The sequence below is a fragment of the Topomyia yanbarensis genome, chromosome 1, assembly GCF_030247195.1.
Source record: "Topomyia yanbarensis strain Yona2022 chromosome 1, ASM3024719v1, whole genome shotgun sequence".
Classification (NCBI taxonomy): Eukaryota; Metazoa; Arthropoda; class Insecta; order Diptera; family Culicidae; genus Topomyia; species Topomyia yanbarensis.
The window spans coordinates 91,833,115-91,858,417 of NC_080670.1; the positions used below are offsets into that span (position 1 = coordinate 91,833,115).

The window sequence follows — 25,303 nt, forward strand, 5'->3', positions numbered from 1 at the left end:
ACCCTAATAACTATTCCAATAAAAAGAAGCATCTTCTAAAGTACACAAATTCATCCTAAGACATGATACGGCTAAATTATACAGGTTTGTCAGAAAGTAAAAATTCCTCCTAAATTAGCGATCTGGACCACTGTGCATTGCGGATAATACCGTAAAGAATGCAAGGATTCAATCTTTGTACAGGTTTTTCTCTGTATCAATGTAATATCGCTTAGTCCGGTCTGGCACAAAACCGACATCTTGCATGCGCGTGCGCTTTGTATTCGTTTTCACTGAAGTTAGAATGGACATACGGCATTTGGTAAAAATGCGGCTGCAAATATAGGTATTTCATCAACTTTACTAAAATATGAATAACTCAAAAACGAAGCATCGTAGCTATGTAATGTAAGCGAACGAAAAATTCTACACAAAGCAAGCTACAATCCTATGCAAAAATATCGGGTACTTTTGAATAAAATATCGGAGATATTTTGGTTCGAACTAGAAAATGCTAGCCGTGAGTAATCATCAAAATTTTAAATTTTTAGTTATACCAAAAAATAGCTTAATTCCTTGCGCAACTTTACACGAGAGGGATTGTTGATATCTTTTACGTAAAAGTTTTAAAAATTCGAGAAAGCGCCGCAGCCGATCCTGTAACCTTTCGCCTTAATAATAACTCTCGGAATACTTCTGTAGCTGCATACATTACAATTGTGATATTCATCACATGCACTATTTATATTGGGTGTTATGTCCTTTCTTTTGTTATCATCCTTATGGATTGGTACAAGATGCTCATCATTATAATATTGTATTTTGTTATATTCTTATATTCATCGTATGAGTGGCATGCATTTTGCTCATATTTTTATACACTATATTTTCCTCAGTTCACTAAGAAGTAATATTACATGCAACTCTGAATATGTAAAGAGAAAATACGTTGTTCTAGCGCCGAGTGGAAGTGCGCTTAACCTGGTTGGACCCATAATACATGCAAAAATTGCATGCCATATTCATATTTTATTATTATTCATGCATTATTCTTTCATATTATATTTAATGGCACTGTACCCTTTTATTTTTTATTTATATAGTTTGAGAAATAGCATTATATATCAGGTACGGGTGAGGAGGGTTCATACGGACACCGTTGAAGTTGCAGCTGGACAATGGGGTGGTAGGCCAATCGAAGTCAAAGAGGAAAGGTTTCCTAACTGCGGGTGAAACGGACATATAATGGGGGTTAGACGGACATGCTGCAGAAAGGATGATCACAATGCAAAATATTAAAATTTACTGTTTCTGGCGGATGTTTAGAATGGATTGTGGTTCTTCTTAATATATATGTTCAATTCGAGGTGAAAAATGACGTTTTGGGGTTCGATTTAGAGTTGAAGCAAATGATGTATTTTCTAATATCGTAATCGCGTAATTGGTAACATCAGTTCCTCGATTACACACAGCCAGAGTATGGGACCTGCACAAAATCGTCTACCAGGTTCTAGGAATTCTGTATTGAGCCTCGGGCACATTAACGTACATCCTGCAGTCTACTGCATGTAAGACTTCAGCTAACTTGATGGTTCTTCACGTTTGACTGCTTTAATTTCGTTTCTACGGGCGAGACATTCATAAAAAGGATGAATCAATAGATTTAATCAAGACTGTCCGTCTTGCCCCACCAGTACACATATTTTTTAAACGTTTGTACTTATTCACGCATAAATAAACTTACCTGTTATTTTCCACGAAGGTGTGACTTAAGAGTTACTTTATCGAAATACAGGAAAAAATCCGCGAAAGAATTGATTTTTTCATCGCTAAACCTTAAAATCGGAAACTTGAAAATTACATCCGCACGAAACTGCACTACTGATTATGAATATTTGCTTAAATTGTACACGTTTAGCAGTATTCAAGGCCTACTAAGTGTTTCATAATTCAAGGTTACCCATAATGATAGGGTACACATACAATGCAATTGAAGTTTTAATGTTATATCCCTAAAATAACCATGTGTCCGTCTTACCCTACCTGTCCGTCTTACCCACAGTTTCCCTACCAAATTCGTTAATCTATAGTTTTCAAACTATTTGTTTCAGCCATTTATTATATTCAACCTTATTGTTATAGTGATATAATTATCCATGTTTATTATATTTCAAATATTTATTATATCATGCATTACTTTTATGATATTATTTACATTTATTATATTTTTATTTCCAGCTGATTATATTACATTTACCACATGCAGCTAATTGAAACATATATGTGTACTCATTGTATTCATTATATTCACTAAATGCCTTGTTTTTATTATACTCATTATGTTTATTCATTTGTTATATTTATTATTTGCGTTATGTTGTTCGATGTATTTATTAAATGTTATATTCGATTTTCGTTACATTATAAAATTTTTGACAACTGGGAGTGGTTGGGAGCACCAGGGTATCATACGAAATGACGACTGGACGAGGAAACGTGGATAGCCAGCCCAAGTCACTTCAAGAAAACTTGTTTTCATCAGAAGGTCTGATAAGAGTTTGGCGCACCCTTCTCAAAACAAATCATCAGGTGGGTAAAGCAGGTATAGCGATTTTTTTTATCTTTTGACTGGAAAATTATTGTTGGAAGGGATCTTTTTTCCCGCGAGGTGCGCGTAAGTGTCTCTGCTTACGGACCCGCCCAATCCCTTTTTGATCTCCTTTAATCACAGCGATAATGTGAGTCTCACGATAAACTATTTCGGATCTACTGTAAGTCTACCCGCATTAACTGGAAAAACCTTGAACTGATGGTGGCTTCTTATCACATCACATCACATCACAGCTATCACTCTGATAGGTTTGAGGTTTCGGTCGATTTTTCCTGCTTGCTTGCCACATTCTATTTAAGTCATTTATAATAATCGCTGAGAGGTTTACAGTTTCTTCATTTCGTACGTTATCCCATCTGGTCCTGGAGCAGAGGATTTCTTTTTATTATTCAGAATTCGTGTCCAGTTTTCCGTCGTTAACACATCGTATTTGCTATTTTCGTTTTAGTGTTCTGGATAAAGTTGCCCTAGTGGGAAGTGTAGGTCTAAGATTTCCAATGCTACTTTTGGATCTGCGTGTACTATTGCCCTGCTAATTTTTCTTTTTTTCCTGTTAGGTAATTGATTCTTTTCCACAGTACTTTGGAGCTTGTTTTTGGGTCTATCTCTTCGGCGAATTCTTTATTTTTTTTTGGTTTTTTCTTCCTTTTTGCAGCGATTGAATATTGCTTCTGTCCTTTTTAGTTCTTCTATAGCCGTAAGCACAAAGCCGTACTAACTGTTTTAAACCGGACTAACTTTTAAACCGGCCTAAAATATTTGGTAAGCTTTAATCAAACGATGCTGTCATTTATATGGCGTTCTGATCTACGTTACACGTCAATGTTAAAAAAAGAACAAATTCAAGTTAAAGAAAATAAGTAAATTCATTCCGATATTCTCTTGCAGTAAACTAGCTTTACTTCGTCAAATATCTCGTTCCATAGGGTTTGAGAACAATTTTGTCAACTTGTTGCCGATATGTTTCTGAACATAGAATTTTAACGTGTTGGATAGTTGAAAGTTGGCCGATGATGTGCAGTACTTTGTAGTGCCATAATATGCACAAAAGAAAATAAATTGATATACATATGCATGTTTTTATTCAGTTTGAATAGGCGCTCGTCGAGTTAGAGGTGGCTAAACCATCGATTGTAATTGGTGCCATGATAGTTATTTCTCGACAAAAATATGATTACTGGTTAAAACCCAACTGTCAAAATTCTCTCTGAAAGGAAATTCCGGACAAACCGTCGCTGGATAAACACAGTTCATAGCAGTTAATGGAAGATAAAATTTTTTTCTTTTGTTTACTGCCAACATCTGTGATTGGCGAGTAACGGTTTGTCCGGAATTCCCTTTCAAAGAGAATTTTGACAGTTGGCTTTTAAGCCGGAATTATATGTTTGTCGAGATTTCATACTTTGATTAAAAAATTGGTTAAAATATTTCAATTTGAATTTGAAATGAACTGTGAGTGTCATTCTAATTGAACATGATACCTATCGACGTGAGGGAGAACATTTATTTTCGTTTCAAGTGAATTTTCACAAGTTTGGAATAAAGATCAATTATCAATGAAGGTCTGCGAATTAAAATTATACACGTTTTTCAGCGAGGTTTAAATAAAAAGTAAACAAAGATCAAACAGAAAATTAAACTTTGACAGAATGATCGTTTATATTCACGAGCGTTATATTTATTTTTTTTTTGCACTGTGGCAGACAGAATATAGATATATTTCTATAATGCCTCAATGCAAATTGGAAAGATTAATGCCAAAAATCGAAATAAATATATTGATCACCGCTGTGTTCACAATAAATTTCAAAACATTTTGTATTCAGAAGTTTTATGTGATTTTATTCTTATTGGAACATAGCCATATTTAAAATCAATTATTTACTCTTAGCTTAGGGTATTTGTGGAGCTAATTTCTAAGCTGTTAACATTCTCATTCAATTTGCTAACGACCAGTGTAAGTAAATTCATAAAATATTGCATTTTACGATCTATATCCAATTATCATTTGTTTGGATCTATCCCCTAAAAACAATTTTCTTCCGTTATTTACTTTCTTTGATGTGTGATACAATAGATATCATTCGTGAAAATATGTTGTCGATTTATATTAACGAATTAAATGGTCCCGCTTATTCTCTTAGCGATGAGCAAAAAGAAAAAAAAAAATCAAAACAATTCTTATTGTAGTTCTGTTTCTAATTCACAAAAACAACTTTGATCTGAATTGATTGAATGGATCTCATTTTATCCAAACGTGCTCTACTGTAACCATTTGATGGGGAATTGGAATCAAGCGTGTAGAGAGAAGGAAAGAACGAGGAAATAAAAAAATGCGGGTAGATAAACACGGTGAAAAACTACCCATTTTATTAGCTGTCAATAAATGGGTATTTTATTGCTTATAACCAGGGATGCCAACGGTACCGATAAACTACATTTTTTTCGGTATATTTACATTTGCACAAGCCATACAGTCCGCTACAGCGACGCATCACTACAGCTCTTGCCAGAACGGTAACCAAACCCAAAGAGAATAGGGAAAGAGACGAAGAGTGATAATCAGTCAAAACGGCAACACTCCCTTTATGATGATTTCAACACTAGAATTTTGGCAACCGCTTCCACAGGCAGCACTTTAAATGACTCCTATTATATTTTGAAAACAAACCGTATGTCGATAGTTGGATTTGTTTATCAAACGATGCGCATTTCTAAACAAAGAGATGAAATAATTCTAAAGCTTGTTTTTACTCATACATATACTCTAGAATGCACCTCACAATCACGATTGAACCAAATTCTGACGAAAATTGAAATTTCTTTTTTAATAGATGTACAATACTTATCTCCTCCAACTCAGGCATAAGTAATGTTTATTTACATTGTACGATTGGTCTGCTTAATAAGGTATTTTTGGCTTCACACTATTCGTCTCTTTCCCTATTCTCTTTGGCCAAACCGAGTAGGGGAACATGGGGAGACTTGACCAGGTTTTCAGCTAAAACTGCATAAATCTCTAAAAAAGCCTTCAATCCCTCAAAAGTCATTCAGATATAATGCGCAAAGTTATTACGCGTCTTCATGATTTTTTGCAGAATTTTTAATTTAATTTTTGAAAAGTTACAAAAGTTTTTCTGTGATCGTTTTTTCTGGTCAAGTCTCCCCATTGCGGGGAGACTTGACCAAGGCATGGGGAGACTTGACCAAGAGAATTTTGAAAAATCATAGCAAAAAATAATGACATAAAACATACTGTAATTATTTTTTCCCTATTGTCGAGATCTTTAGGCAATAGTAAAAAATATAAAAGAGTTGCATTTGATAAATTTTGATTTTTTAATGCATTTCTTTTCAAAGATTAACTGTACTGCTTGCATTGCATGTTCACACGTCACGAAATCAGTCCTACTATTGCTAACTTTGTTTACAAATATTAAAATATAAAGACTTATGTTTGGGGTGGGATTTTTTTTATGGCGTGATTAACATTAACAGTAGATACCAAAGCATAATAAATATTAGGAATTTTGTATCTTTCTTCAGCTGATCACCACTTGGTCAAGTCTCCCCATAAAATCTTGGTCAAGTCTCCCCAACATTAGTTATTGCGTTCAATGTCATGCAAATTCTAGTAATAACTATTCCAATGTTTCAATTTATGTAAAATCATTTCACTGCTTCACAAGGATTAAGATGGTATATTAGTACATTAATAGTAATTAGTAGTCGAGTAGATATGTCCATACAAAGTTTGACAAAAAATTACATCATTTAATGCAAATTTATTAATCACGTAATATTTTCTGTAAGGAAAAGATTTTTCATTCCAAACTTTCAAAATTACCTTAACGGATCGAAACAAGTATAAAAATATTTTTGAAGAAAAATTAAGAATCGAATAGAAGACGCCATAGCCGAAAATAGAATTTTGCGCTTGGTCAAGTCTCCCCATGTTCCCCTACATTTTCCCGTACAGCAGTAGAATACATTTTTACTGTATCGATTTTGTTGGCTATTTTCGGCAAATTTGAGACTAAGAGAAACGAAAGCAATGAAATTGAAAGACGGATAGGTATTCTAGAGCGAATCAGTTATAAACTTAGAACGGAAAACTAGAACTAGGCAGGCTCATATGGGCATGATCGAAAGGAAATGTGAAGAATTCTTTGCCTTATGCAGAGTAGGAGTTGGGCGTTGCACCCAAGTCTACCGCATGGTCTATGGTAGAACATAACTCATCATCATGTTTTACCGCCGACGCCGGCGTTAAAACATGATGATGAGTTAAAATATTTCAATTTGAATTTGAAATGAACTGTGAGTGTCATTCTAATTGAACATGATACCTATCGACGTGAGGGAGAACATTTATTTTCGTTTCAAGTGAATTTTCACAAGTTTGGAATAAAGATCAATTATCAATGAAGGTCTGCGAATTAAAATTATACACGTTTTTCAGCGAGGTTTAAATAAAAAGTAAACAAAGATCAAACAGAAAATTAACCCTTTCATGCCCAACTTTTTTCTCGTGCATGTAGGGTTTCAAAACTATTTTTCCTTGAAAACGGTGGGGTCAAGAAACACGAAAAGCCTTTTTTCATAAAGATAGGTGCTTTCCTCGCAGTGCTAGAAGCTGCTCAGTTTTTATCTTCCAATGCTCAATGCAATTCTCCTAGAATATTTACAATAGTCCAATTGAGTGGAAAATGTAGCCAAAGACAGTCTAAATCGATAAGTTTTATCAATTTTCAATAATATTGCAACATAACGAAGATATATGAAAAATTCATTTTCCGTCGTCAACGTAAACTGTTCTTGGCAGCACTGCCCCATCGGAATCCAATCAGACTAATTGCAATAACTTCAGTTCTAGAGCTGGTCCTTGAAACTATTAATACTCAAATGAAAGCCAATAGTCACATTTATTAGCCTTACTTGTTTTTGTGAGCAAATTTTGCTTTAATCAAAAGTTATAGCTGTTTAAAAACGTTGTTGTCCACAAACAACATGGGCATGAATGGGTTAAACTTTGACAGAATGATCGTTTATATTCACGAGCGTTATATTTATTTTTTTTGCACTGTGGCAGACAGAATATAGATATATTTCTATAATGCCTCAATGCAAATTGGAAAGATTTATGCCAAAAATCGAAATAAATATATTGATCACCGCTGTGTTCACAATAAATTTCAAAACATTTTGTATTCAGAAGTTTTATGTGATTTTATTCTTATTAGAACATAGCCATATTTAAAATCAATTATTTACTCTTAGCTTAGGGTATTTGTGGAGCTAATTTCTAAGCTGTTAACATTCTCATTCAATTTGCTAACGACCAGTGTAAGTAAATTCATAAAATATTGCATTTTGCGATCTATATCCAATTGTCATTTGTTTGGATCTATCCCCTAAAAACAATAATTTTCTTCCGTTATTTACTTTCTTTGATGTGTGATACAATATATATATGGGCAATCATTCGTGAAAATATGTTGTCGATTTATATTAACGAATTAAATGGTCCCGCTTATTCTCTTAGCGATGAGCAAAAAGAAAAAAAATCAAAACAATTCTTATTGTAGTTCTGTTTCTAATTCACAAAAACAACTTTGATCTGAATTGATTGAATGGATCTCAATTTATCCAAACGTGCTCTACTGTAACCCTTTGATGTGGAATTGGAATCAAGCGTGTAGAGAGAAGGAAAGAACGAGGAAATAAAAAAATTCGGGTAGATAAACACGGTGAAAAACTACCCATTTTATTAGCTGTCAATAAATGGGTATTTTATTGCTTATAACCAGGGATGCCAACGGTACCGATAAACTACATTTTTTTTCGGTATATTTACATTTGCACAAGCCGTACAGTCCGCTACAGCGACGCATCACTACAGCTCTTGCCAGAACGGTAACCAAACCCAAAGAGAATAGGGAAAGAGACGAAGAGTGATAATCAGTCAAAACGGCAACACTCCCTTTATGATGATTTCAACACTAGAATTTTGGCAACCGCTTCCACAGGCAGCACTTTAAATGACTCCTATTATATTTTGAAAACAAACCGTATGTCGATAGTTGGATTTGTTTATCAAACGATGCGCATTTCTAAACAAAGAGATGAAATAATTCTAAAGCTTGTTTTTACTCATACACATACTCTAGAATGCACCTCACAATCACGATTGAACCAAATTCTGACGAAAATTGAAATTTCTTTTTTAATAGATGTACAATACTTATCTCCTCCAACTCAGGCATAAGTAATGTTTATTTACATTGTACGATTGGTCTGCTTAATAAGGTATTTTTGGCTTCACACTATTCGTCTCTTTCCCTATTCTCTTTGGCCAAACCGAGTACATTTTCCCGTACAGCAGTAGAATACATTTTTACTGTATCGATTTTGTTGGCTATTTTCGGCAAATTTGAGACTAAGAGAAACGAAAGTAATGAAATTGAAAGACGGTGTCGGCGGTAAAACATGATGATGAGTTATTGAATGATGCAAATGAGTGAAATATCTTTATTTCTTTTGTATTTTTGGTATTTTTGATTTGTCGTGTTGTTCCGGATACCCAATGCCCGAATTTGAAAACTAGCAACACTGTAATGACTAAAAAACAGAAATATATAGATCATTGTAACGGACGGAAGCAAATTTTTTTGTTCGCTATATTTAGTCTGCCGAACCATCCGATTTTCCTGCCAAAGTTTTAAATTGAGCTATCGTTGGACATTTTGGTCCTTTGAACCGGATCTTGGAGGATTTTCGTATGGTTTCCGGCAATTCGCAAAGTGTTTATTGCATCGTGCGCTAATATCGGCACAAGGCCAAATTACGCATTGGTGGCGCTCCGCCACCGAGAGTGTGTCCGTGGTACGAAACATTGGACGGTCGCCATCTTGGCGAAAAGTAGTTGTCGACGCGGCTCGACAAGAGTGTGCCCGTGGCACAAAGGATTGGACGCACGCCATCTTGGCGAAAATCAATTGTTGAAGTGACTCGACAAGGGTGTGCCCGTGGCACGAAAAACTGGACGTAGTGTCGCGTGTGATTATATAAAATAAGAAGAGACTGAAAATTATTGATGAGTGAAAGTGAAACACCCCGTAGATCGTCGAGCACAGTTCAACGAAGAAACATTCTCGACGCGCTCACAGGATCACTCGGGAGGGAAGAAGGCGGAGTGGATCGTATCCCGACCGTTGCCCAGCAGAAGGCCGCACAGCAGGCATTAATTTCAAAGCGCATTATGGCGCAGAATTTAGAGATTCTTGTCGACCGGCAGGAGCTGCTAACAGACAAGTTGCTACGAATGCGTGAAACGTTGCAGGAGGAAAATATCAGCGTTCATCTATTAAAGCTTCACGTAGAAACACTGCGCCGAACAGCGGATGAATTTGAAAAGGTTTACTCCGAAATGGTCTCTCTGGTAACTAAAGAACAACGCGATGCTTTGAGACTTGAATATGCCAACTTCGAAACGATTCATAACGATGTGTACGTGACGCTGCAGACGCAAATCGACCAAGTACAGCAGCAATTAAAAGTGCAAGAGCTTCAGCATGTTCCGGTTTCGCTGCCTTCCTCACAGGCACAGATAGCTCCAGTATATGTGCAGAGTCCAGCTCCTCACCTCCAAGCTCCATTTCCAACTTTTAACGGTACTCTCGATAACTGGTACAGCTTCAAAAGCTTATTCCAGAGTATCATGGCTAAGTACACAAACGAAAGTGATGCTATGAAAATTCTGCATCTACGAAACTCGCTCACTGGTGAAGCAAAAGATAAAATAGATCAAGAAGTGGTTAACAACAGCGATTATGCCACCGCGTGGAAGATCCTGGAAGATGCCTATGAAGACAAGCGTCTAATTATGGACACCCATATCGACGCTATCTTGGACTGTCCGAAAATCACTCGAGATAATCGTGGCAAGTCGCTTTCAATGCTAGTTGAGCTTTGCGGTAAACATACCGATGCCTTGAACGGCCATGGATACCCCGTCGAAGGATTGGCAGAACTCATACTGGTAAACGTGCTGTACAAAAAACTCGACAAAGAGACACAGGAGCAGTGGGAAACAAAGTTGGGTAGTGGCGAGCTCCCTGAATTTGATGAATTCATCGATTTCTTGCGCGAGCGAGGTCGTGTACTGCAGCGGACGAATCGGTCCCAGCAGCCAGCGGCACATCAGGCAGCCCCTAATAAGCGACAACCAATGAATCAGAAGTCACACGTACCTTCCAACTCGTTTGTACAAGTAGCAAAGGAGATATGCCTATGTTGCAAAGCAGAGCACTCGATCTATCGCTGTGCCAAGTTTCAAGCTATGCCCCTGCATGAACGAAAAGCTTTTGTGGCCAAGGCAGTCCTGTGTTTCAATTGCTTGAAGGCCAAACATCGAGTCAGCAAATGTCCGTCAGAGCAAGGTTGTAAAACGCAAGGTTGCGGTCGCAGGCACCACAGCATGCTTCACAGCAATGACACTCTCGGTGTGGCAAGTCCAGACAAGCACGCAAACAACGAAGAACATGAAGCAGAATCCGATTTACAATCTGAGAAGCAGCCGAAGGTTCCTGAACAGCGAAACAGTGCTACAACTCTTTGTGCTAACATTGGTGGTGCCAGACAGCAAGTCGTTTTATCGACGGCCCAAGTATTGGTTACTGGAAAAGGCAATTCGGTCGTGAAGTGTCGTGCTCTATTGGATTCTGGATCCGACAGTAACATTATAAGTGAGAAATTAGCAGAAAAGCTGCAATTGAGGATGGTTCTGGTAGACTTTCCTATCAGCGGCTTGAACAACATCGAAACACGAGTCAAGTATCAATTAGCATCAAAGTTCCGGTCCTGCACCAATTCGTTTACCTCGGCCATGCTTGATTTTCTGGTCGTTCCACGAGTAACCTCAAATCTTCCAGTTGCTGAGATTGATGCCCAATTGTGGCCGATTCCATCCGGCCTGCGGTTCGCTGATCCTAAGTTCCATTCGCCAGGTGAAATAGACATGATCATCGGAAATGAGGTATTTTTTGACCTAATAAAAAAGGGTCGATTGAAGTTCGGCGTCGACGGTGTTACGTTAGCAGAAACGGAACTAGGTTGGGTCGTAGCAGGTTCGGTACCAATCAAGAACACCCAGCAATATTTTCAGGTATACCAGCTAACCGCCATGAAGAGATGCTCAATCAAACGATGGCGAAGTTTTGGGAATTGGAAAACGTTCACCCAGAGAAAACTACGACAACAGCTGAAAATGTGGTTGAGAATCATTTCAAAACCACACACTACCGTGACGACTCCGGTCGATATGTAGTGCGACTGCCATTCAATGGCATGGAATGTCAACTTGGTGATTCTTACGATGCTGCTCGAAGACGCCTCAATAAGCTAATGATTCAACTAGCAAAAAACCCAGTCAAACGTGATGAGTACTACAATTTTATGTCCGAGTATTTAGCCTTAGGTCATATGTCGGAGGCTATTCAGTGCACGGATGGTGGTGGCTACTACATTCCCCACCATGCCGTGTATAAGGCGTCGAGTTCGACTACAAAAACAAGAGTGGTTTTCGATGCGTCGGCAAAAACCACCACTGGTCTATCCCTCAATGACACGCTATTGGTTGGGCCTACGGTGCAAAATGACATCGTCTCGATCATACTCCGATTCTGCATCCACCCGGTGGTGCTAACTGCCGACATTTCAAAAATGTACCGGCAAGTAAGGCTACATAAGGATGATTGCAAATTTCAACAAATTCTATGGTGGGATAATAACGGGCAGCTAAAAGTGTACGAACTGCAAACAGTCACATATGGCATTGCTAGCTCACCTCATCATGCGACGAGAGTATTAATTCAACTGGCCACTGACGAAGGTGAAGAATTTGAGCTAGGAAGAAAGGCTATTACGGAAGAGAGTTACATCGACGATTTCTTGACTGGTGGCTCGTCGATTGAAGAAGTCATTCGTATCTATTCGGAATTATCAGAGCTGCTACGTCGTGGTGGCTTTGAAGTGCATAAGTTTTGTTCAAACAGCATTGACGTGTTGAAAGCCATTCCTAAGGAACTACAAGAGAAACAAGTCAGCTTTGATGAATCTGGTATAAACAACAGTATCAAGACGTTGGGGTTGATCTGGAACCCCCAGGATGATTACTTTATGTTCCGTGTGGCTCCAGAGGATTGCGGAGTGGTGCCGACTAAGCGCAAGGTGTTATCGGAAATCGGACAGCTTTTCGACCCGCTCGGTTTCTTGGGTCCGATTATTGTATATGCCAAATTAGTAATGCAGGACATTTGGCGCCTTGGTCTTGATTGGGATCAAGAGCTGCCAGGGGACCTAATGAGAAAATGGAATTTATTTCGACAGCAACTTTTGGCTGTGAATCAAATGCGTAAATCTCGTTGTGTGACACAAGCTCAAGCGATTACTCTGGAGCTGCATGGTTTCTCGGACGCCTCCAAGCGCGCCTAGGAGCCGTTCTATATGTTCGAAGCGTAGCTGTGGATGGTACAATCGACGTTAACTTGGTGGCCAGCAAATCTCGTGTAGCTCCACTCAAACCGACAACGATTCCACGACTCGAACTTTGTGGTGCAAGGCTGTTGGCCGATCTGGTACAGAAAGTGGTTTCCGCGATGAATATTTCATTCCATGCTGTCAAATTGTGGTGTGATTCCCAAATAGTTTTATGTTGGCTGAAAAGGTCTCCTCTCGCACTAAATCAATTTGTTGCCAACCGTGTTGCTGCAATTGTAGAGTTGACGCAGAACTATCAGTGGGGCTACATACAATCCGAAGATAATCCTGCTGATGTGATATCTAGAGGAGAACTACCTGAAGGTTTGCTACAAAGGAAACAGTGGTGGTGTGGTGCACACATTTTATGGGAACCACAACCTACATTGTGTGAACCTGAGTCGATTGATGAATCCATGATCCCTGAAATCAAATCAGCTGTAGTGTTAACGGTAGTAAGTTCGAGCCAACCGATAGTGCTCAATAGACTAAGCAATTATAAAAAGATCAAACGAGCATGGGTGTACGTTCATCGGTACATCGTTTATAAGGTGCATAAAATACATAAAATTGGTGAGATTACAGCCGATGAAGTCAGACGGGCAGAGAGGTCAATTTTATTGCTTGTTCAACGTGAAGCATATAGTGACGTTCTGAAGGCATTAAAAACAAATTCTGCCCAGCATACATCGTATCGAAATCTGGCGCTGTTTGTTGGTGATGATGGTCTAATCAGAGTCGGTGGTCGCTTGAAATATTCAGCTATTCCGTACGATGGTAAACATCAAGTGCTGTTGCCACAAAAACATCACATCACAGAAACGATTGTGCGAGATTTGCATCAGGAGCACTTCCACGTTGGTCAAAATGGACTATTAGCTATCGTTCGTGAGAAGTATTGGCCGGTCCATGTAAAGCAGCTGATTAAGAAGGTTGTTTCAGCATGTCAGGTGTGTGCTCGACAGCATCCGAAACCGGGTGTACAATACATGGGCAATCTTCCAGGAGTTCGAGTGAATCCATCGCAACCTTTCTCTAAGGTTGGAATAGACTACGCTGGTCCGTTTATGATTAAGCTCGGAGGCCGAAGTACGAAGCTATACAAGGGATACGTTGTCGTGTTTGTTTGCTTGGTAGTAAAGACTATACACTTCGAGTTGGTCTCAAGTTTGTCGACGGATAATTTTATAGCAGCTCTGCAACGTTTTTCCAGCCGTCGTGGACTGCCGAGTGATATATACAGTGACAATGCAACTACCTTTGTTGGTGCAAACCATGAACTAGCAGCGCTCAAACAACTTTTCGAAGACCAGCAGCATGATCTAAAGGTAAAGGAATTCTGTAGTACTAAGGGCATCCGCTGGCATTTCATTCCCCCCCAGAAGCCCACACTTTGGTGGAATCTGGGAAGCGGGTGTGAAATCTATGAAATACCATCTCAAGAGGGTTGTAGGTGAGACACGACTTACCTTTGAGGAAATGAGCACCTTTCTTGCGCAAACGGAAGCCATTCTCAACTCGCGACCATTGTGCCCAATGTCAGAGGACCCCAGCGACTATTGCGTTCTGACGCCATCCCATTTCTTGATCGGGCGCTCTGGTGTGGCTTTACCTATGCCGTCTTATGATGATGAACGGGTAGGACGTCTCAACAGGTATCAGCATCTCCAGCTGATGAATCAACATTTTTGGAACAAATGGTCGCGCGAATACCTTCTTCATTTGCAAGGCCGCCAAAAGTGGAACACGAAGGTTAACTCGAATTTCAAGATTGGTGCGATGGTCTTGTTAGTGGAAGAAAACTTACCGACGCAACAATGGAAACGAGGCCGCATTGTTGCTGTACATCCCGGCGAAGACAATATTGTTCGAGTGGTGACAGTTAAAACGGTAAACGGAGAGTATAAACGAGGAGTAGCGAAGGTTGCTTTGATGCCTTCTGTCGAAACGGGTGAAACGGTTGAAACTGAATTATCAACGGGGGGTGAATGAATGATGCAAATGAGTGAAATATCTTTATTTCTTTTGTATTTTTGGTATTTTTGATTTGTCGTGTTGTTCCGGATACCCAATGCCCGAATTTGAAAACTAGCAACACTGTAATGACTAAAAAACAGAAATATATAGATCATTGTAACGGACGGAAGCAAATTTAGTCGCTATATTTAGTCTGCCGAACCATCTGATTGTCCTGCCAAAGTTTTAAATTGAGCTATCGTTGGACAGTTATGTTCTACCATAGACCATGCGGTAGACTTGGGTGCAACGCCCAACTCCTACTCTGCATAAGGCAAAGAATTCTTCACATTTCCTTTCGATCATGCCCATATGAGCCTGCCTAGTTCTAGTTTTCCGTTCTAAGTTTATAACTGATTCGCTCTAGAATACCTATCCGTCTTTCAATTTCATTGCTTTCGTTTCTCTTAGTCTCAAATTTGCCGAAAATAGCCAACAAAATCGATACAGTAGAACCTTGCGGCAATTAAAACATAGTAACATAGAATACATTTTTGTTTTGCTGCTGTACTCCGACTGCTCGGTGAGAGTGTGGCGTAGTAAAGTTTGTTCTCTCGCTTTGTACATTTTTCTCTGCATAGTCAAAGGGAGAGGCCCGCACACGAAAGCGTTGATGCCGGCCGTGGCGTAAATGAGCCGCATTCATTGTCGTCATTTTTGAATAAAAATATGAAAAAAGATAGAAAATATTAAAAAATGTAAAATGAGGAAAGAGAAGCTGTACCGCTCGCGTCTGGTGGCTGTACTGGGGACAGTAGTTTTTTGTCATGTTACTGCTTTGCACACAGGCAGCCGTACAGCGCTGGGCGTCCTGCACTAGCGAATGACAGCAGCATCGAGAGAGAAATGAGAATGTAGGCAGAAAAATTACAGCCGCAGAAAAGGTAGGCATTTTGCATCCTTGCTTATAACAATTGGTGCTTTTTATTCATTTCACAACTACTCGATGAGGTAATGTCAATGGATATACTGATATTAATAATGAGTGAAAAGTCATTAAGAATTATTTTAAGCGAGTTAACCTGCAAACTAAGGTTCGTAGCGGAAGCTGCAAATTACCGGCCTGCATCTGAGTACGCGGCGGAAATGGAACATTTCGGCAATACTCATAAAAACGGCTGTTTAAACTACTGAGGATGTTGCAAATGATTGCGTTTGGCATTTTTAGAGCAGCCAAAAGATCCAGCAATTAAAAATATATCCACTTGGCGGTTTTATTTTTTTAAGTAGTTAAGGAGACAATAATGTGAAATGAATGTTATTTTATGTTTTTTTAATTCAGAAATAATTCTATTGACAGTATTTTTCATTCTGGCGCGATTTTCATGAATGGATATTTTTCACGCGTTTTGTTGTAACAGTTCTGCGAAAAATAAAGGGTAAAACATACCCAGGTTGAAGCACAAGAGCTGTATTCATTTATGGATACGAACTCTTTACCCACTTAATGGGTTATTCCACTTTTATTGAAAATGCGTAGTTTTCTACGCATTAATTGGTATTTTATTTTATTAGTGTAGTTCGACAGTGCTTGTGTTTCCTACCTGATAAACTGGCTTATTTATTGCCATCTTTATTGCGAGCAAAGAGAGCCATATTTATCCAGAAGAAAGCCGAAGAGAGGATTGAAAATAACAAAATATATGCAAGAGAAGCATGGCAAATTTTTGCATATTTTTGTCTTCTTCCGGTAACATGATGCTGCCATTTGCATTGCTGCGTTCTGATCAGCAATACACGGCTATGTTAAAAAACTGTACAATAAAGTTAATGTAAAATTCACTGTTTATGCCATTTAATAGTCTGATTATTTCGAGATTTTTTTTATTGCTCAATATTTTTTTTCGAGCAATTTCATCACAAGATGGCGGCTCTGCAGCATTTTCACCTCATGCGCGTTTTTTGGAAGGGGTCCACGGTCGGAAATCTATCTCCCGTGATTTTTGACCTAGCGCCAAAAACTAAAGTTTTTCTGATTCCTTATGTCAATAGCGATGTACGCACGATTTTTTCGATATTTTGATTTTAAGCGAAATGGCGCAGTTTTGAGTGAAATCTACACAAAATCGTTAATCAATAAAAAGGTAATCAATAAAAAATTTAATCCTGCTTACGTGACTAGAAATATCAATTTTGAGTATACTGTGAAAATTTCAAAGCCACCAAAAATCATTTGCTCGAGTTACATTTCCGGCCAGTGATTTGGAGAAAAACGCGGTTAAAGTTTGCAGTACACATGGGTTATACATAAGAAGCGTTGCGGCAAAATTGAAAATTATATTTTTGAATTGTTTTCGTTCTCCATGTTTTGGGATATCATTTTTTACATCCTAAAGCACATTTTAGACTAATAAATAAAAAATCGATTGCTTAAAATTCTACAGTGTAGTAACCGCTTAAACAATTTATTATTTAGGATCCATAATTGACTAAAACGTTATTTTGCTACACCCAAAACGCGAACCGTATGAATTACGTGCGAATAAGCATGATTCTAATGAGAATTTTGCATTGTAACTGGTATAATGCATATAAAGCGATATTGGTCCGGGACAAAAATGCATTAAGGCGATTACACCACAGAAACTTACACAAACCCACAGTTGGGAATGTATTAGTGAATTTAACTACCGGAGTATTAGTATTGAAATGACTCCGCACTAATACACATGTAAAGGACATCTCCACTCGGATACATGTGCGCTCTGAAAATACTAATACACGCTCAACGACCTGTTTCCTTTTCGCCTTTCTGCTGATCACATGCTGCATATTGGAGAGAACAGTTTACAGCATCATCAAATTGGTGGGGTGTGGGTGATGATTATGTGTTGATAATATGTTGAGCTTTCGGCGTTCTCTCAACCCTAAATTTACCAGCGATATGCGAGTTCTAGCCACTAGATAAGTTCATAAATGTTAATAATGGTTAATGATTATTTAAGCGCACTACACGCAGGAGAAAGTTACCTATATGGGAACATTGGGCTAACAAGTTAATTCAACATTTGTCTGATAGAAGCCGTCGGCCAATCATTTCTGGCATTCCTCATATCAACAGTACTTTCAGGTGATATCATATCAGTAAAAGTATCTAAGTTTAAATTACCATAAACTGTAAGGGCAGAGATGACATGGTTTTGCACTTTTGAGCAACAGTGGCAGTTACTCATTTCAGTTTTTATTATTTCCCGAACATGCGAATCCAGCGCACATCATAGCCCTGGTCAACGATCATCGCAAATTAATCTGAGCACAAATCATTTTCTTCCGCTCTTCTCCGAAGCATAGAATGAGAGAGCGATGATTTTACTGCAAAAACCATGCTATGGGAAAATAACAACGTGTATATCACACACTCTCGTAAACTGTTCACGCGTTTAGTGTAGTTGGGATTGAGCTGTTCGCAGCAAAAAAGCGTAACTGTGTATGAAGACAGAAGTTCTTACAAACACCACAGAGGTATTCATGTATAGAATACACCACCTTTTTGGCAGACTCAGCAAGCAAAACCAACTAAAACTTTTACATGCGGGCAGATAATATGGTAGCGTGTATTCTCAATCAATTTATTTCATCATGAATCAAGCTGTGTTGGTATAATGCCGTAGCTATGCTTGGTCTACAATGCGAAGAAGGCATGATTCTAATTCGGAATATGCACGAAATGATGTAATGCCTTTTTTGCATTGGGAAATTGTTTTGGGTGTAATAATGTTGCATACTATCGAGAACGTTACAGAGTTTTATTGTTAGGCGCTAGCCACTCCAAGGGCTTGAAGAGCTTCTCTAACATTACACTTAGTAGTTTGTCAGTTCAGCCAAATCTGACTGTTCCAAATTAAATCAAATGCTTATAGAAAAAGAGTGGAAGCTTACATCTTTTGAAAAGTTTGTATCAGTTGCTGTTGTGCAACACATGAAAAATGCCATAAAAATTATTTGTTTGCTTCAGATAATTATGTCGTCCTTGGAATGGAAATCTAAAATTTTAGCCTGGTGGGGCTTATTATACTATCCTACCCAACTACACACAAAAAAATAATGAAAATTAAACGACATGTAAATCAATACGAATGTAAACATACAAAGATTGAATCAAAACTTTGATTGAAAATTACGTTAAAATCAATGCACTCAATTGGAGCATCAAAAAGCATACAATGTTACACTTTCATTCGTGTAATATTACATGTCATTCATTTTACAGCAATAAGCGTGTAAAAAATACATTGAAGTGCATTGGTTTTCCGTTTGAAGAAACTGTTATTTTCAATCCACGTGTAGAATTATAATAAAATTCGTTGAAGAAAGCACGACAAGTCGTGTAAATTTTTAGTGGAACTTAATTTTACATTTATATTCATGCTCCAAATATGTGCATGAAAATAAACTTAAAATTACAAAATATTTTTTTTCTGTGTATAGTCTACTAACCATGCATATAGAATTTGGCAGATCTGCTTTGCTGAAAATGAAGTAATTCAAATTATCAGCACGATTATCCAATCATGCCTGAAATACCAAAAGTCCAGTAATTTTAATTAATAAAAATTATAATTAGTTACTTCCTATAGACTGCCATCTGTCTGATAATGAATTGACAATTATAAATTTACAAATTGAACCTGATACTGGATGCAGACAAAATTTCTTGGACCAATCGTTCTGAATTTTGCACAATTCTTCTTCACATCATTGCCCAGGCAACTACAAGAGCTTTTTGCAAACTGCTAAATATTATTATTTTACAATAACATGTTAATCGTTTTAGCAATAATCGGACTTTGGTTTCAAAGTACTACGAAAAAATCGAAAATCGACCAAAAAATAAAAGCTCCCTTAATTACTTGTGAAATGCTGTGAAAAACAACTGTGCAAATGTCTCAACGTTTGTCCAGTAGATTTTGAGCTATGGTGTATACCGCAAAACAAGATTTCGATGTGGCGCCTGACTGAAAAGACAAAGAATCTTTGCATCGAAAAAAAATTAAAGTATCCAATTTTTTGCCGATAATACCTTACACAACCCCCCTTAAGTTCCGACACGATTTAAGAGATTTTTCCGTATTCAACTTTTTGTGTCATTTTGCCAAGTCATCTGTCTAGTCTCAGCTTTCACAGCTCTTTTATACCCTGTGCATATCTGTTCTATCATAAATAATTAAACGAAAATTTGTACTACAGCGGAAATGCAAATCGTTCAAGATATGCTAGAAAATTATAAATTACGAAACAATACAAGCAGTTTGTGTGCCGTCATATTTAAAAGTGTTACTTAGGCTATATGGCATGGCTTCATTTACAATTTTTTATTCAATCTTAGTTTTGAACTCTTTCAAAAGCAGTAAAAATATAAATAAACTTCCACTTGCTTATGGTGTTCTTTGTGAGAAGATACAACTAGAAAAGGGAATAAATTGTGATTATATATTCTTTTCTTCATGTAAAAATAACTAAAATATTGTGAGCAAATTAAACTTCACTCATTTTGATAGCCATAGGTAAGGAGGAAAATTTGGTAAAAACTGAATCTGATGAGGCGAAGCCGAAACGCAACTAAGTATGAAACGAAAACAATTTTCATCTCTGAATCCAATTATAAAATTTCGTTTGACAGTTTGTTTCAATATGATTCGACTTCTGCTAACCTGCAATATAACTCTTCGATGTGGCGTTTTGAAATGAGCGTATAGCACCTTCTAGATATAGGACGATAAAGAATATTTAAAAAAATGCATTTAAAATTCGATTACACCTGTTTTTCGTACGGGATGAAACTTGCTTACTTGCCCTCATATGGTTTGTGTGCAGCATGGGCCATAATATTGGACATAAAGTTCGAAAAGTTGATTCAAATTATTGAGATGTATGCAAGAGGAACATGGTGGCCTTTTATACTGTTTTTATTTGGCTTCAGGATGCAGCCATTTCTGCAATGACAGGTACTATAACCTTAGGCCGGACTAAACTCAGGACTAAAATCAAAGATAGTACCGTGTGGCGGTACCAACTAGATTCAAGCTTACCGCTACTAGTGTTCCAAGCTATTGCTACCTTTTTACATTTCTTATAAAAGAAATGTATAGAATTCAGGCTGGGGCTGAGGCTTATATACCAATCGACTCAGCTCGACGATTTGGGACAATGTCTGTATGTGTGTGTGTGTAACGGACAAATTCTCATTCGTGTTTCTCAGCAATGGCTGAACCGATCTTATCCAAACCAATTTTAAATGAAAGACCTATCAAACAGTAAGAACGCTATTAATTTATTTTTGATTCTGATGTTTAGTTTCCAAGATATGAATGTTTGAATGTGTAAAAATGACGCTTCTTGCGGTTTTTTTTTAAAATTATCTGCCAAAATTGACAACATAGATTAACATTTATATGTTTTTAGACAGCTTTACCGAATACCTTTCGAACAAGCTATAGATTGTTGAAATCGGACTATTATCAAAAGAGATATTTAACATTAAATGCGGACGAAAATTTTTTATGATTTCCCAGAAATATGACCAAAAACATGTAATCTATTATTAACGCAAAATCGGCTTATTTTAGGTCAATAGTATCTTCAGAGAACTTAATGGAGGCAATATGCCCTTTCTTTTGGTATTGTGCTTTTGCTGATTAATCCCCCTATGAGTGAGATATTTTTACAAATTTTCTTGGAAGTGATTATGTCGAAATGATGCCTTCAGCAAATTTGTAGCTCTTACTTTTGCGAATAACTTTACTGAAGACTTCAAATATCTATTTTGAATACTTTAAAAGCTGTGGCTTTTTGTTTATTGATTACTCTTTGTCGCCTATTTATTGTTCAATATAGTAATAATCCATTGAAATAAGCCAAACGTTATTTCGATAAAACGAATTTTGCATTTCATTTTTCTATCTACAACCGCTAGAAATAATCACCGAACACTTCCAAGTTGTCTGGAAGGAACTTGATAACTTATCAGTGTAAAAATATTCATTTGTGCGAACCTTCTGACTGCAATTTTTCTAACTTATAAACATCGGATCGATCTGAAACATATCGAAAAAGAAAAGCGAAATAAATAACTCCAAGCAACGGCGCAACCAAGAGAAGGTTTTGGGGTTTAACACCATACAACCCCCCCCCCCCCACCACACCCAAAAAAATATTGGATTGAAGTTGAAAATTTATTGATGCTGACTGATTTAATTCAATATTACAATAACAATTATCTGATCCGTACATTGATAACCTGTTGTTGTAAACATCATGAGGATTTTTGGTAAATTGTCGGAATGGAGTCCTGATATGTAACTGATCTATAGGTCTTGATTTCACAGTTGTCTAATAGCATCAATATCAAAATCCTGCCTGAAAACATTCCAATAGAAAATTCCAGAGTTCAATCATAATCCTCAGATTTATTTTCAAATTGAGCTCGCTTTTGTAGAGATGTACTGTAATAAGGGTCTTTATTTAATAGGAAGCGAAGTTAAAATTGATTTAATGTCTATGAAACATAGAACTGCTCACCAAAAAAATGCATAACTTTCAACATTTGCTAAAAATGTTTTTGCCTTTCTCATTCACTCTAAAATTCGTCAATCTAATCCTGACCCGGAGGGCCGAGTTTCGTATGCCAACCGACTTAGTTCATCGAGATCGGAAAATGTCTGTGTGTGTATGTGTGTATGTGGAAAAAAATGTGACCTCTGTTTCTCAGAGATGGCTGGACCGATTTGCACAAAGTTAGTCTTAAATGAAAGGTACAACCTTCCCATTGGTTGCTATTGAATTTTTTTTTATTGATTGGACTTCCGGTTCCGGAGTTACGAGTTGAAGAGTGCAATCACACTGCAAATTCCCATATAAACTGAAATGAAAAATTTTCAAAATCAAATTTGTATTTTTGATGCCCAAAGATTTTAAAATGCATGAAACATTGAGATGTTTAACAAAAATTGCCTTTTTTGGACTTTGGTACATTTTTGCCTTTCTCATATAGAAAGGTTATGCAATCACTCTAAAAATCGTCAATTATACCGGCCCGGAGCGAGTATGCAGTGAGGGGTTGCTACTTTAAAATTAAAACTAGTTTAAAATTTCTTAACAAGTTGAAAATTTTCGGCAGGACCCGGATCTTTCTCCATGATCCGCCGATGGTTTCAAGCGATGTTTCAGTATCACATAGTATCTCAAGATCGTGGCTGTCGATCCGTTGTATGTATGTGCAAATCGTACTGAACATGTAATATTCATTTCCACCATTGTATTGAACATAACCAGCCATGGAATCGTAGTCTGGACAAATGAGAAAAGCACAATTGCACCACTAGATGGATTAAAACAGGTTTTTATTTTTGGAATGCGTCGAGTTGAGACGAAAACGTAATATGATTAATAACGAGGACAACACTTTCCGAATGTAGAGAGAAATTTATGAAAAATGACGATTTCCATTCGACTCTAGCAGTTCCTGATCGATTTTGATGAGCATTTGATTTTTGTTGTATGACCAATTATATGTATAGGTCAAATGTTTAAAAACAGTAATTTAAGGTCAAGATAGCATCATTTTGAAACCGCCAATTTCGGAGGTTTAGTATCTTCGATGAGTTTTACAAACGTTAAACAGCGCATCATTTGATAAAATAATTTTTACGGTTATTGTCCAAGAAGTATTTATGGTGAATTTTCTCAGGTTAATATTCATGACTACAATAAAGTCTCAACAAATTCGCTAAATACACGAACTCTGTTACTATTTTCTGAAAAATTAATTCTGCATAATTTGAAAACTTCAAAAATTACGGTTTCGGAATTATGCCGTTTGGACAGTAAGATCGATTTTCACCAAACCCCCACCAAACCGAATTTCTAGTTACGCCGCTGACTTCAAGTAAGTAAAAACAAAGTCGTTCTACACTCGTTCACAAGAATGCTGAATATCTATTATAATACATTGAAACCCTGATTTTATCAGCCAAATATGAACATATGTTTGATGGGCTCTAGCAGACGAACAAGGCTGAATTCGAGTAAATCCTTTCTTGAGCATGTTTTCCTTATCATGAAGATGGAAATATGCAAAAATGAAAAGTTTATCATTATCAGTAATAGTTATCAGACTACATCAAGGGAAGAATATTTTAACAGTTTATTATAAAGAAAAAAATGCCCGATTTAGTCAATGTCCCCATTTTGTCAGCCTAAAATACACCATGAGACTGATAAAAATGGGTGTTTATTGTATGTATTATTCACTGTGTTTCACATTAATAGGTACATTGGGGATTTTTTATTGCATCGAACTACATCAATTTTTAGGTAGTTTTCAAGGGGTTATTTTATAGACTTCTTCCAAAATTTAGCGAACCTATTCCAATTCGTATACCAATTAATTGGTATACTTAAGGGTTTCTATGTTGCAGATAGAGAAAATATTGAAATTTTCAGCTTTTTTCCTACACAATATTACGAAAGCTTATTAAACAATTTTTCCTCATAAGTTTGTGAAAATTATAAACTATTTGAAACTTTTTAATAGTTTTATTTTTTATTTAACCGTGATTTTTTAATAAATAGTGACCATCGCTTCACAACGTAGTCTATTTCTCATGACTTGCGGTGAGCACGATCTCTCGAATTTCTGAACTTAAAATTATGGAATAGAAATTAATAGTGTTTTTTTACAGATTTAACTCGCCGCGCAGATAGCTCTGAATTAGACCCGCTGGTGCCCTAAGACGATTTCGCTAGATTTTCAGAGCACTGTGCATCCAATGCATTAACGCAAGTGACAGAAGGTTATCGAAAAGTTTCGTGAAAATGACAATTCCAGTAATGATGATGATTTTCCCAAACGGTTCGTTTTCGAGAGGTTTTTATTTGTTCTTTGGTATCAGGATTAGCGATAATAATTTAAATCAAGGATACTACTGGGAAGTCATCTTTAGAAAAAGTCGATGTCGAAGTAAAATTTGGAACTATGCACGCATGCACTTCAGAGATAGTGTGATATCAGGAGCTGCGATTTCATTTCAACGCTTTTTTGTGAAAAGGGCGATACTTACAAATGTAAACATAAGGCTTTTTTCATACATGCGAATGATGGCTTTGAAACGCAACAAATTTACCTAAAAATTTGGATTCTACGATATTGCTTTCTTAAAC

The 25,303-nt window shown here is 37.1% G+C and overlaps 2 protein-coding genes across 2 annotated transcripts; both read left to right on the forward strand.

Annotated features, from left to right (window-relative positions):
• The first annotated feature begins 9,686 nt into the window (after positions 1–9,686).
• On the forward strand, positions 9,687–13,084 carry LOC131696375 (uncharacterized). Its single transcript, XM_058984920.1, has 2 exons — positions 9,687–11,703; positions 11,757–13,084. The coding sequence occupies exons 1-2, from the start codon at positions 9,687–9,689 to the stop codon at positions 13,082–13,084; spliced, it is 3,345 nt and encodes a 1,114-aa protein (XP_058840903.1).
• Positions 13,085–13,545: 461 nt separating this feature from the next.
• On the forward strand, positions 13,546–14,586 carry LOC131696376 (uncharacterized). The gene has a single exon (XM_058984921.1). The coding sequence runs from the start codon at positions 13,546–13,548 to the stop codon at positions 14,584–14,586; it is 1,041 nt and encodes a 346-aa protein (XP_058840904.1).
• Positions 14,587–25,303: the final 10,717 nt, after the last annotated feature.